At 31.1% G+C, this 13,442-nt stretch overlaps 1 protein-coding gene across 3 annotated transcripts in view; it reads left to right on the plus strand.

Moving 5' to 3' along the window:
* Positions 1-13,442, plus strand: part of Tsp26A (Tetraspanin 26A) — a 199,396-nt gene that overhangs the window by 146,216 nt on the left and 39,738 nt on the right. For all 3 annotated transcript variants that reach the window (XM_014436377.2, XM_014436378.2, XM_014436379.2), the window contains exon 2: positions 10,004-10,124. In XM_014436377.2, coding sequence (XP_014291863.1) covers positions 10,004-10,124 — 121 coding nt within the window. The remainder of the gene's footprint in view (positions 1-10,003; positions 10,125-13,442) is intronic.

Here is a 13,442-nt window from a genome sequence, read left to right on the forward strand (position 1 = left end):
GACAGGACTTTTTGAATGACCTGGTATATATATAAAGTATGCATTGAAATTGAAAACTCACAAATTTGAGACCACCCGAGAACTCAATTGAAAATGCCATTTAACAATAGTTTGTTGTTTTCTTGCTATTTTGAAAATCTACTATAAAATTCTGAAAAATGAACACAATGGGTCATAATTCTAAACACCTCATATGTTGAGTTATTCTCAGATATTCTGATCTTGCCTCTGAAGTTAGTAAAATTGTTAGATGTAACTGAATACCGATAATAATAAAAATAAAAATAATTCAAACTTGAACTGTTAAATGAAGGTGCTTAAAAAAAAAAGTAAATGTAAATTAAAACACTGTACTTTGCTATGAAAGTACACTTATCGGTTAAACACTTGGTTGATAGGATCTCTTGTTCCAGTAGTACAAGCGGCCTGGCCTCAGCCTCTAATTGCGGCTCTGTGCTAGCAAGGTCTTGATCCTATCTGCCCGCATTGTCTCTCTTCCCCAAGGGTCCTTCATGAGCAGGATGTGTTGGATTATATGCAAACTAGTGCAAATAAATCAGAAACCTATTGTTGGTAGGAGGTGGGTAGCCTTCTCTAAACTATGACGCTTTAGATTTCAGTGATACACTTACATCCGATTTTTTTTATAAATCAGGATATTGTTGATAGCTCCTGTTTAACTTCCTCAATCCTCTGACTAATATTATGGACTCGGTCTTTAAGATAGTTTAATCGACCAATATTTTAAAAGTGCCTGAAATAGAAAAACGTGAAAAACAACAACATTCTTTCTGCTCTCTCAACGATAAAAAAACATGAACTATTATAAATATAATATAATAAATATAATTATAAATCGTCATGGGAGCGGCAAGTCGATCTGGCTAATAGAAATGATCAGAAAGTATTATACAGTTGAGTATATTATAGAAAGATTTAAGAAAAACGAAAAACGTTTTGGTAGTGAGCCAACATCTGCTTTTGCTGCTTCATATCTCCCTTGGTCTTTTCTTTCTAATTCTTTTCTTGATTCCAAAGAGAAGTAATATCTTTGAAGATATTACCGAAGTGAGGCCCTAACTGGGACAGAGCTTTTTGCCTGTCCGTAAGACTTCCGATTTCTGTTTATTATCTTATAACTGTTTCGGAACTGCTTACCGCCAAAAAAATCTTGATTCAAACAGAGAATCCCTCCAGTTTTACAAGGTTTGGAAGAACAAAAGCGTCTATCAGGATACGAAAATGAGTCTATTTAAGACAAATTTATGCATCAAAAACTTGGTTACCAAAAAAAAATATGGAAAAACTTCATGTATTTGTGCATAAATGCTTGAGACGAATGCATAGAATCCAATTGTCTGATATCATTTCTAATAAAGAATTGAGGCAGAGGACTGACTTCAAGCCTATAAACTGATCAAGAAAAGGTTATAAAAGTGGATTGGTCATATTCTAAGGAAGCTTAACAATGCCAAAGAGAATCATGCCCTTGTTTGGATACTGGGAAGCAAGGACGATCTAGGAAAACCTGGAAGAGATAGGTGATGAAGGAGAAAAACCAGTCAGGACGGCAATGGATAGAAGTTAAAAACATGGCATCTGATAAAGATCAGTGTAGAAAATCCGTAACAGTCCTTTGCTCCTATTGGAGCAAAAGGATTACTACAACTACTATAGAACTGAACAGCCTCCTTGACAGAACTTACGAGAATAGTCAGCGCCTCGTAAACTTAGTCGCGTCGAAAGAAACGCTTCGTAGGAGACGACTTACTATTTGATTTAAAAACAAAAATTCATAAAAATGTTTTTAAAAATACCTCAGATAATACCTTTTTAACAAATAAACAAATTCAGAAATCAAAACTAATTTAATTTATTATGTGAAAAGAGTACTACAAGAAAGTTTATGTATATAATATACCTACCAAACAGGCGTTGTATATCAAATTTTAAAAGTAACGAACTCGACAAATGTTCATCAAAGTTCAGAATAACCAACCATAGTTAGTTGGAGAGTAATTAAACTTAAAACAGGGGTGGGAAATCTAAATGATCTTGGGGACCACTTTGGAAATGAATCATAACTCCGTGGACCGCATATAAAGTTATATATCCCCATATTGGATTTAGACAATAATAGATATTTTTTCAAGGTGAAAAATCGTAACATAAAGAGTTATTACTCTTGTGTCTAAATATAAACATTTATAATTTAATAATAATGATACTATACGCAAATTGTAAAGAAATTTATAATAATAAAAATAAATTATAACAAATATATAAATATAAATAAATTAAAACTTAAATCATTTTTTACTTAAGAATGTTATATTAACCGTACCAACATGCGCGTGAATCATATATTCCCAAGAATATTGATTTATATTTAAAGTTAATTTTTACTCATGATTTCAACAGTTTATATATGGGTGCAAAAATAATGTATTTTTTAATACATTGGTTTTCACCTACTTTAGCTATTATAAAATAAATATATTAAGTGTAATGAATCTCGTGGGCCAAAATTCTTAAAAGAAATTAAGAGGAAAAAAGTATTGGTGGTCTTTGGAAGTTTTATATACACAGTTATAAATAGCATCTTCATTAGGATTAATATAGTGCACTTAAAGTTGTTTATTTACTACTTCACTGCATGCTTACAATTAATAAAATTATTTTGCGCTGGATCAATATCAATTTGTGTTGGACTTATTGAGTTTTGTTAAAGTAGTTTTTTTTTTTTTATTTACTCTCTACCGAGTTTTCATGACTAAATTGTTTTTGCTTCTAAGCCTTATGGGTGCGTGGGGATGAAGTCATGATGAAAATAGATTGAAGGTAGCTTCTTTTTCTGCATTCTGGTAATGCTGGCTGAGAAAATTTGATTCTTTGGGTTGGGGTAGTCTATTTTGTGTCTGTCTGTTGGTGATGGGGCTCACGAGATATGTTGATTCAAAAATTTATATACTTGTACTACTCGAGTCTGAGTCTGTTTGTGTGTGTCTGCCACCTTTGTGGCCGTCCTGCCGGCGTCCTAAATAGTGGGTTCCAACAATACTAAAGGCTTTAAAAAAATTTGATGAGTCCCCTCGATATAAATTCTGTCACGCTAGTTCGAATGTCGTATGTGGTCCGTCTGTGCTCTTTGAAGCGAAGTATGTCGCAGAATACCGCTCTGAAACTGTTGGACCATAGACCTCTTCCAACATAATATTTATTATTTTTCTTCATTTAGTTGTTTATATCTCTCTGTAAATATGTTGTGAACGAGAGTAAATTCATTTATTAGTATTAATAAATCTAAAAAAACTTATCATTTATTTATTTTTTCAAACTTCTGACTGAGTTCGCTTACCAAAATGGTTTAACATTCAATTTACATATTACATTCATCCAATTTCTTATAGGCACTTAGCTTAACATTTTCGTTTACGTTCCTATGAACAACTTTTTTTTTTTTATACCATGAGCTTAAACATGGGTAATTTTTTTATTATTATTATAGTTAAACAATTCCCTAAAAGAGAAATCACTGTTCCATTCAAGCGTAATTCTCTTAAATTAAACGTATTTTTGCCGTATTTTCCCCTAAATAACTGCTATATTTCGAAGGACATCATAGAGGGGTGGGATGCATTATATATCCGTTTCATAACGAATAACCAACGAAATGTACTCAGAGGGTTGAAAACGTGTTTGTGAAATAAGTTGGTGATAGGAGAGAAGTTCCTTTGAGCTTCTCAATTTTTGTCTTCTATATCCACCATTTCTTTTTGGGGTTTTCAAACATTGATATAATAAGAAATAAGAGAAAGAAACTTTATATCTGTTTTTAAAGAAAAAAAACATAGTAAAAGAAAAAAATATAATATTAGTCGAGGAGCTCTAATGCTCTCAACTGTACTGTCTTTTTAAATTTATGCTAACAAACGACCTGTATATTTAATTTTTGTTGGTATTTAATCGGTTTTGATCTAATTTTTGTTAGAAATAGGACTATTAAAGTTCACTTTTTTTCGATAAAATTATTTTTCATTAAAAGTGAACATAATAATTTTTATTCTAAACGCCTCAAATGATAATTAAAATAAAAATCTGTACCGCTGCAACCAATGGAGGGTCAGGGGTTAAGTAGTTAATGAAAAGGTACAGTTACTAGACCAACGGTTTTGTTAGGAGGTGATTTGGTCAGAATCATGCTCGACCGCCAAATTTTTACCCAATTAAGGGTATCCAATTTAAGAGGCTGGGTGACCCCAGGAGGGCTCCAGAACCCACAGTAGTTGACTCACGGCTTCAGTGTAACAGAAAACAATTTTCTGCCCAGCCGCATTCGAAATCGGGTCCTTGGAGTTAGTAACAACGCAATGAAATAATAATTAAATGAAATAATAAATATGAAGTGAAGATGATAATGGTTGCGGTCAGAAAATAACACAAATAAGTTGGAAGAACGTATTTAATAGTGCCAACGTTTCGGCCAGAATTTCTAGCCTTCATCAGGGCTAAGAACAGAGAACAAGATAACAGCCAATGAATACAAAAAATTAATAAAATAAAAAGAGGAAATATATACTGAATGATTAAAGTAAATAACAGAATGAAAATTAATTAAGTAGAAAATAAAATGTATAAATAGGTAATTGAATAAGTAGGTAAAATAACATAATTAAGGAAATAAAAATATGAAGTTATGTGATGAAAATAAAAATGAATATTTTAATTGAAAAATTAAAGTTATGGAAAGATAAAAAAATAGAAAAAAGAAAATATATATAACTAATGAAACATGTAAGGATAATTCTAGAGTAAAGAAACAAAATATTAAATTAAGTCCAGTTGGACAAAAGAAGTGAATAGAAAAAATTTGATTTCTCTTTATATATATTATCCACGGTCATCTTCTCATCGTTATGTAAATAAAAACATAAACACAGTTTTTTATATTTTGTAATTATTAACTCTGAAATTTCCATTGTTAACAATAAAACTTTTTTCAACTGTGAAGGAGTTATTTAAATATAATAGTTTCATAATTAATTTAATTTAAAAATATAATTTCATAATTGTACAGTTACTTAACTGAAATATAATTTTAAAAATGTAGAGAATACTCGTTTTTTTGCTTTGTATTATAGGTATTCTGTTATCACTCATAGATTCTTCTTTTAAACTGCTACCGTATATAATACCCCTTACAATTCTTTAGTGAGTGAATATCCTCTTGCAAACAGAGTTATTGGGTCCTTGGAAGGAGTAGGTATTAACTTTCCTTTCCAATTTGCTGTTGGAGTCGAGTGACTCCAGACTTGGGATTTATCAATGTCCCAGGGCCTCTTCATCATCCTGGTATCGTAATTCAACTCCTGTGAATCAACGAGCCCAACGGTTACTAACTAGACATAATCATGACTCTTTCATTGCTATAAATTTTTGTTCAGTGTTTAGATGTCTGATTTGGCTTTGTATAAAATATTTTTCTAATTAAAGTCCAGAAAACCTTATTCCAACGTTCGATTAATTATCCTTATAAATATATTCCTTTAAAGTTCTTCAGTGTCAAAACAGGGTATTGTTAAGGATACTAGTGTAAGAAGGACCATTTCTTCTTCTTGACTTCTGAAACATCTTTTCATCATTCAGGAAGATGGAAATGTTTATTTACAAATTACAAAAATATTACGTGGTCGGTGTTTTATTATTAAAATATGAAAAGAAAATTTATTTATATTATTAGTTCCTGATAATTAACAGTCGTGTCTTAATTACAGATTTATGTAATTTCTAATTATTTTTTTATAACATGTAATTATTAGATATTTCAAATTTATAAATGCATATAAATATAATATATATTTATAAATACAGGAAATGAAAAAAAAAATCATGCCCTCAGAATCGGAAATTTTCATTTGCATTTTACGTTTTAACAGTAAGAAAAAAATTTTTCTACTTTCTTCTACGTAAGCTTAAACGTATTTTTCTTTGTACAACTATGTTTCTAAAATGGACTATCCGGAATTTTGAGGAAAGTAGTTGATTAGTCCTGGTTTTATTATAAATTTCTTTAAATTCTATCCTTTATTTTTAGCTTTAGTTGTAGTCCTTTACTACGACTGATCAGATTATTTTGAAAAAAAAAACAATAAAATTTATAAGTACTAATAAATTATATTTTATTTATTTATTCATTACAAATACAGAAAAGAGATATCTATTCCCTCCTCTTCCCTTCACCTTCCGATACCAACGCACACCCATGGGGCTTAGAAATAAACAAAATACATACAATTTATTGATTATCCTCTCAATATATATAAGTATGTATCTAATAATCCAAGTTGTAGTGGTGAGGAATCTATACTGACTTGTGTACTTGGGCAGACTTTTTTTTTACAGTTAACAGAAGTTAAAAATTGACATAAGTTAAAATAAATATCGGTACATTTATGCTCAATTAATTATGAAATCGCTTTTCAGACATATGAAATTAGCGGCTTTAGATTTGACAAATAAATGATTATGTAAAAATCCTCGTTTTATGAATATTTATACAAACACTCAACAACATTTATAAATAATTATTTAATGACTTCTTCTCACTCTCTTTCCCCCTATTAACCTCACTTCTTTTCCCATGAACACCTCTTATTTATGAATTATCATTAAGTCCCATCCACTCTTCCAGCCTGTGTTTATAATAGTTATCTTGGACGATTATAAAATTAATGTATTTTTTTTCTTCTCTGTTTGGCTGTATTAAAATATTGGTAATGATCTCATCTCCCCAACCTTATCAAGACCAGAGAGACAAAATACAAGGTTTTATAACTCATGCTAATTTTTTTTTTCTTCCTGGTTTCTTGGGGCACATTGGTATCTCTTCAATACTTAGAGGTCTAGATTCGGTTTCAAAGTTTTCAACAAAATTTACGTTACGCATGGGTTCCTCATCTTGTTAGATTCTTTAAACACATTATATTTTCTTAATTTTTATCCTCTCGGCTGCTCCAATTTACAGCTGCTAATGATCACTTGTAGGTCGATAGTGAAAGCTTAGATCGTTTGTCAAGCTGTCTGGTCTAAAGTCCTTATAGACTTCTTAGCTGTAGGTGTTTTGTTTGGTGTCAGTAGTCCAAGGTAGTAGGCATTATCCTATACTTGAATGGTTTGATCGTTTATCATTAAATGTTGATATATACTACGTCTAAGATTTTAGCAATTATTTTACTCTATTGTTAATATTTTATATCCATTTCCTGATATTCCTGCTCCTGTCTCATTTAAATTCTATGTAAGGGAGATTATAAAGAAATAAAGAAGATATTATTCTATTACATTTTGTTTCAAAAGCTAATTATGTGGTAGTCAGCGTCATGTGGTATCGAAAGTATGTTTTAAGTAGAATGTCTATTAGAGACGTTAAATATTTATCCCGAAATTGGATTCTATAATGTATTTTTATGTTCGTTACCAAGACCTATCTAAGGGCCGCCCATAGCTCAGTGGTTAAGAAAGTCTTACCAATTTGATGTTTATTGGCGGTGCCGGTTCGAATCCGGCCTGGGACGTTGACTTTTTTCATTGAGTGGCGGTGATGTACTTTGATCCCCAACCATGGTTTGACATTATAGGACTCCAATGGGAGTCTTGGCCGAAAAAAAAAAAAAAAAAGACCTATCCAGTAATAAAATCATTAATAAACCTAAAATGTTAGTAAACAGTGAACCGATGGCTAAACGCCTTGTTTTAAGGGTAGACCGAAATGTTGGTGGGAGGATAGTGACAATCTCTTGAATTTGGGTTTGAACTGCCATCATTGGACAGATGCTTGTAGACAGCGATTGGTAGTATCGGCATTGAACCTCCGGATTTTCACTAAGCCATAATTATTTATTATTTAATTATATTTATTTTATGTTAGATTGTGGATTGTGTTTCATTCATTTCTTATCCCAACTAGACTTTCCAATCCTATCATTTCAGAATTTATTAATAATTGCTTGTTCAGGTGGAATGATTTTCTTTTCGGTTTCAGACAAGATATAATTTATATAGAAGGCTTAATTCAATAAATTAAGACAGGTGAAGAAAGAAAGGGATGTTTTCCACGTCGATCGGTCATACACAACTACACCAAGTTCTAAAATCCCCTGAGGGCTAGAGAGGAGAAAATGGTCCTGGTTAGCCCTAAGAATAATAGGAGAAGGTGATCGATGCTAAAAGGAGTTGTGGGGCAACTGGGAGCCCTCACTACTGCCTGTAAAAGTTCTCCACTGAAGGATTAATGTCGGAACTTGGGCGCCGGTTGCTAATGTCATGGCAGCATTGTTATTGTTTGTACGGTTTTTCTTACTGAGACAGAAAGGGTTTCTTACTGTAAAAACTGTTTTTCTTCAATAAAAAGAATTCAAGTAGAGACCCTACTTGTAAATATCCAGTAATTTTTTACTGTTATTTTTTTGAACGGTTCAGAATCATAATAAGAGCCATAAATATGTCAAACGCAAATAAAAGCATCCATAAAGACCTTAATGCTCCTTAATAATATCCTCCATCTTTTGCCACTTTCATCCAGTTTGTTCTTACTTACTGGTAATTTCTCACATGGTCTATCACAGTCTACCGGCAATGCTTTTCGACCAGCTATCGTCTGTTCTGATCCTTTCCCATTTCAATTTTTAGACTTCCATAATTTAACCAAAAAATAAATACATCCGAATATAACAGGTAAAACCTAGACCAATCAATCATTCCTGATTGCATGATGGATTTCATACCTTTTCTTAAACTTTTATTCTTTAAAATGTAAAATCTATATTTGTTATTACCACCTTGAGAAACCCGAAAATATGAATTTTTATAGCAATAGAAAAATAAAAAATGTTTGTTCGTAATTTTCTTAGTAATAAACTTAAGTTGTTTTTGTTTTTTTTCGAAAAACACAAAAATATCGTTTTAATATATTTAAATAAATAATTTATATATATTTTAATAAATATCGTTCTAAACTTTAACTCGAGTTAAAGTCCACACAAGACCTGAGGACGTTAGTAGGTTTGTAAGTGAAAGTTTTCCAATGCGCGTACCGTACCAAATTTTTTATATAAAATATACTAATACTTTCTCAAATAATATTGAAAACAATAATAAGTAAAAAATACTTAACCTAGCTAGCATCCTAACAAGATATATCAGTGATAAGATATAACTTAAAATCAATCAAAAGAAATCACATAAAATTATTTTTTTTTTTTTAATAGCTTTATTGAAATTTACAACTGTACATTTATATGCATACATCTAAAAAAATTGAATTTAGTCTATGATGGAGTTATGTAAGGGTCTAGAGAAACTATCCATTGGTGGCATTTTAATGACGTTAGTACATTAGCAGGTATCGTGGCCATCTTCTTTTCGGGCGCCTCGGAGAATTGTCAGAAATGGAAGAGGAAGCAAGATTTGATACAAGTGGGTTTGGGAGTTTATTATGGAAGGAATGGTATCTTGTTTGGGCTAGATTACTTACATATGGAACTTTATGGTCTTTATTTGTGAAAAAGTAAGGAGCATTGAGGATTTTGCGAAGAATTTTGGATTTTAAGGATTGGATACGAGAGGAATTCGAAGGTTTAGTGGAGCCCCAAAGCTCAACTCCGTATGTCCAAATTATCTTATTACAGTCATGTAGATCAGTCTTTTGTAGTAGATTGAAAGTTAAGACCGTTTGTCTAGTAAGTGCTGTAATAGTCAGAATCGATGTGTAGTTTCCTGTCTTCAATCTTGTGTGAGGATTCCAGGTTAGTCGTTTGTCCAGTTGCAGCCCAAGGATCGTATCTGTTCAACAAAAATTAAATATAAATATATATATCTATATGATTATTATTTCTGGATCAACTACTATATCCTTCTTAATTTCTAGTGTTCTTGCTACAAACTATATTCTAAAAATTAAACAATGCCTGTATTTCAAAATTTAACAATGCCTGTATATTTTCAGATGCTTGGTCTGTGCATCCTTGCAGTCGGAGTTTGGGCCTGGTCTGAAAAGTACACCTTCAGCAACCTCGGGAAGCTGTCCCACGTTGCTCTCGACCCCGCACTCGTACTTATATGTGTTGGTGAGTAATTTCTTAATTATGTTAATTTTAGTTATACATAATTTTAAGGTTTTTTAAAAGCCGTTAGTAATAGAAATAATTATTAAAATATTAGCAATCAAACTGAATCTTGTTTCCTTGCTAAAAGCTACAGAGAAATCACTATTTTCAATATTAAAATAAAAATGTATACCATTCACTAGTTCAAATTATAAATCGTAAAAATGAAAGTGTAAAACTATCTATCACCTGGTTAGGGTTACTAAATTATCAGCCTTTGAAGGGGTGTGAATACTAGAATACTACCCTGTTTAGCAGTAATGTTTTAAGATGTATTTTGTTTTCGTTGTTAATTTACTAAACATAATTGGTTCCTTACCCATTGGTTCTGTTGACTGTTATTTACGTATTATAATTATCGTCGCTTAAGTTGTATTAACTATTGGTTCTTAAAAAAAAAAGACTTTATGCCGTTAAAAATCAAAAAATTAAAATTAATGCTGCATTCAAGGTACATAAGTATCCTACCAAACGATGTTTTAGACGAGATATCTTTAGAATGATGCGTTGATTTCTTATTATCATAATATGATATAATTATATTGTTGTTTTGTTTTCTTTAGGTTATTAAGTATCACAGCTTAATTGACTTTGTGTAATACGTAATTATATTCATATTTTTATCGCATTTGGAAATAATTTTAAAAACAGATTTTGTTTAACAAAAAGAAAAAAACATAGGTATCTAATAAAGGGGTGCCAAACTTTTTTATAACGCGTGCCGCAAACAAGGGTTTCCTATATTGAGGCGTACTACAACTAAAAGTTGAAGGTTCGCTGTATAGTGGCCTATCACAACTAAAGGTTCTCTGTTTGGTGGCGTACCGTAACCAAAGGTTCGCCGTATGGTGGTGTACCTCAACCAATGGTTCCCACCTCTCGAATTCCTTGCCACCTGGTTAATAATTATTTCTAATTGGTAGAAATGATTCCTAAATGGTGTGCAATCTATTTGCTTGTAAATCGTTAATTTACAAAATCGAAGTTATTTCATCCTTTCAGAAAATTGATTTTTTTTCCTATGACAGAAATCGGTGTTGTAAAAATCTATCAGTTCAGAAAATAATTTTCATACAAATATTTCAGGGAATAAGTAAACAGAAATAGTGCGCAATGCTCGTCTATTGTCTCATCAAGTCCGGTTTAACTCTGTTAAGATTTCTTGAATAAATTCTTCAAGTGCGAATTCGTGAGCAAAGAACAACCCTTATTTTTTATAGAATACTTAAACACGCATTTGCTGAACCAAAAATACAAAAATATCATTATGCAAAATGTCTATGTTAAGAAAATTTCAAGATTGTCCTTCGCCTCTCGGCCCTAGCGATCGGCAGAGAGGTAAAGGGAAATTTTAAATTGTTCTTCCACTTGATTTGTAATTTCTATTACCGGGACAGTAATTTTGTCAACACACCGAGTTAGATCAGAGATCTTTCGTACCGGAAAAAGAAAAATTTCGATCTCTAATTATCCTATAGATTAGCTAGCCAATCTTTTTTTTTTTTAAGCAAATCTTTTTATGTTGAAGAAACCTTTTAAGTATCTCAGAGCAATTTTCTATTAAGTTAAATTAAAATAATAATTCCAATTTACCTTTAAAATGTATTAGGCCAAATTATGAATTACGTGTCGCAGTTAAAATAAAACTTTATTAAAAAAAAAATCCTTTATACCCGGATGGAATTTTTAAGGTTGTTTTCTTTTTAGAATTAGTGCTTCTAAAACATATAAGTAATTTATGTTAACCAACCAGGAATCCTTGGTTGTATGAAACACTGTTACAGTATTGCATTGGTCATAAGTACGCATTAGTGTTGCATATAAGACCATATTGAATTCCAGTGTAATCTTCGTTGCTAATAACGGCGGATGTGCTATCTACATGCGGATTAATCGAGATACTGATCGAAATGTTCACGTTATTGCAAATCTCATTATTAACCCCCCCTCTCACTCGAGGTATATTAGTTAGCAATCTCCAATTGTTAATATTAGTTTCAAAACCTAATTTTACATTATGATGCTAATTATAATTGACGTACTCTACATATAGGAAAGAAGTTTTAATATATGTATGTAGATAATTAATAATTCATATAATTTTTTTTTTTTAAATTCATGTATGACCTTCTGGTAGTAAAGAAGCCAGAAACTGCAAAAACGAAAAGTTACTTTTAAAACTAAAATAATCATTTCAATTTTACTCGAAAACAATATCTACTACGTTATTATTAGGAGGATCAACTAGATTTATTTTATTTTATTATTTATTATTATATGTATAATAAGAATTTTCTTTTAAAGTTGACTTTCCTGGCTTTAACGGTGAAGAATTTAATTAATATATTTTATAAAATTAAATTCACAAGCCTAATGACCAAATTAGGAGCGGGGTAGCTTGGTGTGTTGGACACTTCAAATTTGACTGTGGCAGATAATTATTTATTTTGTTACTGTACCCATGATTATCTTTGAGATCACTCAATTTCTCTAAAGTGGGTATGCTTAGTTAGGGAAAAATCAGGCGGTTGGGCGTGATTTTGAATAAAATCACCTCCTTGTACTATTGTTGTTCCAAAAACTGGTTCTAGCAGTTCAGATTAAAATGTTTAATTTACTTATTTATATTAACATTTAAATTTCATATCGTAGTTAGCTTCATTTGTGTAAAAATAAAAATTGTTTAAGATTTAATTCTAAATGATTTATTTTTATACAAATTTCTGTAAAAATTGCTGTTATTACATATTTTGTAGCTTATAAATACAATATTATGATGGTCTGATGTACTACTAGGGCATAATCAATCATATATTATGGTCTCGTACCATTGATTACTTATCAATAAATTATAAATATATTCTTTCCAATAACTGATTAATATTTTAATTTTCAAAAAATAAAGAGTGTAGGAATAATGATTGTATTAGGAGAGACTCTTCCCGTATTTTAAAGATGTATTTAAAAAAAACAAAAAAACACTACGATAATCAGACCAATTTGGACATATGGAATTGAGCTCTGGGGCTCCACCAAACCATCAAATTCTTCCCGCATCCAATCCTTACAATCCAAAATCCTACGTAAAATCCTAGATGCTCCTTATTACGTTACAAATAAACTCATTCACAAAGACCTTAACATGCCATTCGTTGCATATTTGGCCCAAAACAGATATGCGTCTTTTCATTCCAAACTCCTTAACCATCCTCACCCATTAATTCTTAATCTTTCATTCTTAACAATCCCTGGTAATCCTCCGAGGCGTCTGAAAAGAAG

Source organism: Halyomorpha halys, unplaced genomic scaffold (genome assembly GCF_000696795.3).
Source record: "Halyomorpha halys isolate HHAL.00 unplaced genomic scaffold, Hhal_1.1 Scaffold1876.1, whole genome shotgun sequence".
Classification (NCBI taxonomy): domain Eukaryota; kingdom Metazoa; phylum Arthropoda; class Insecta; order Hemiptera; family Pentatomidae; genus Halyomorpha; species Halyomorpha halys.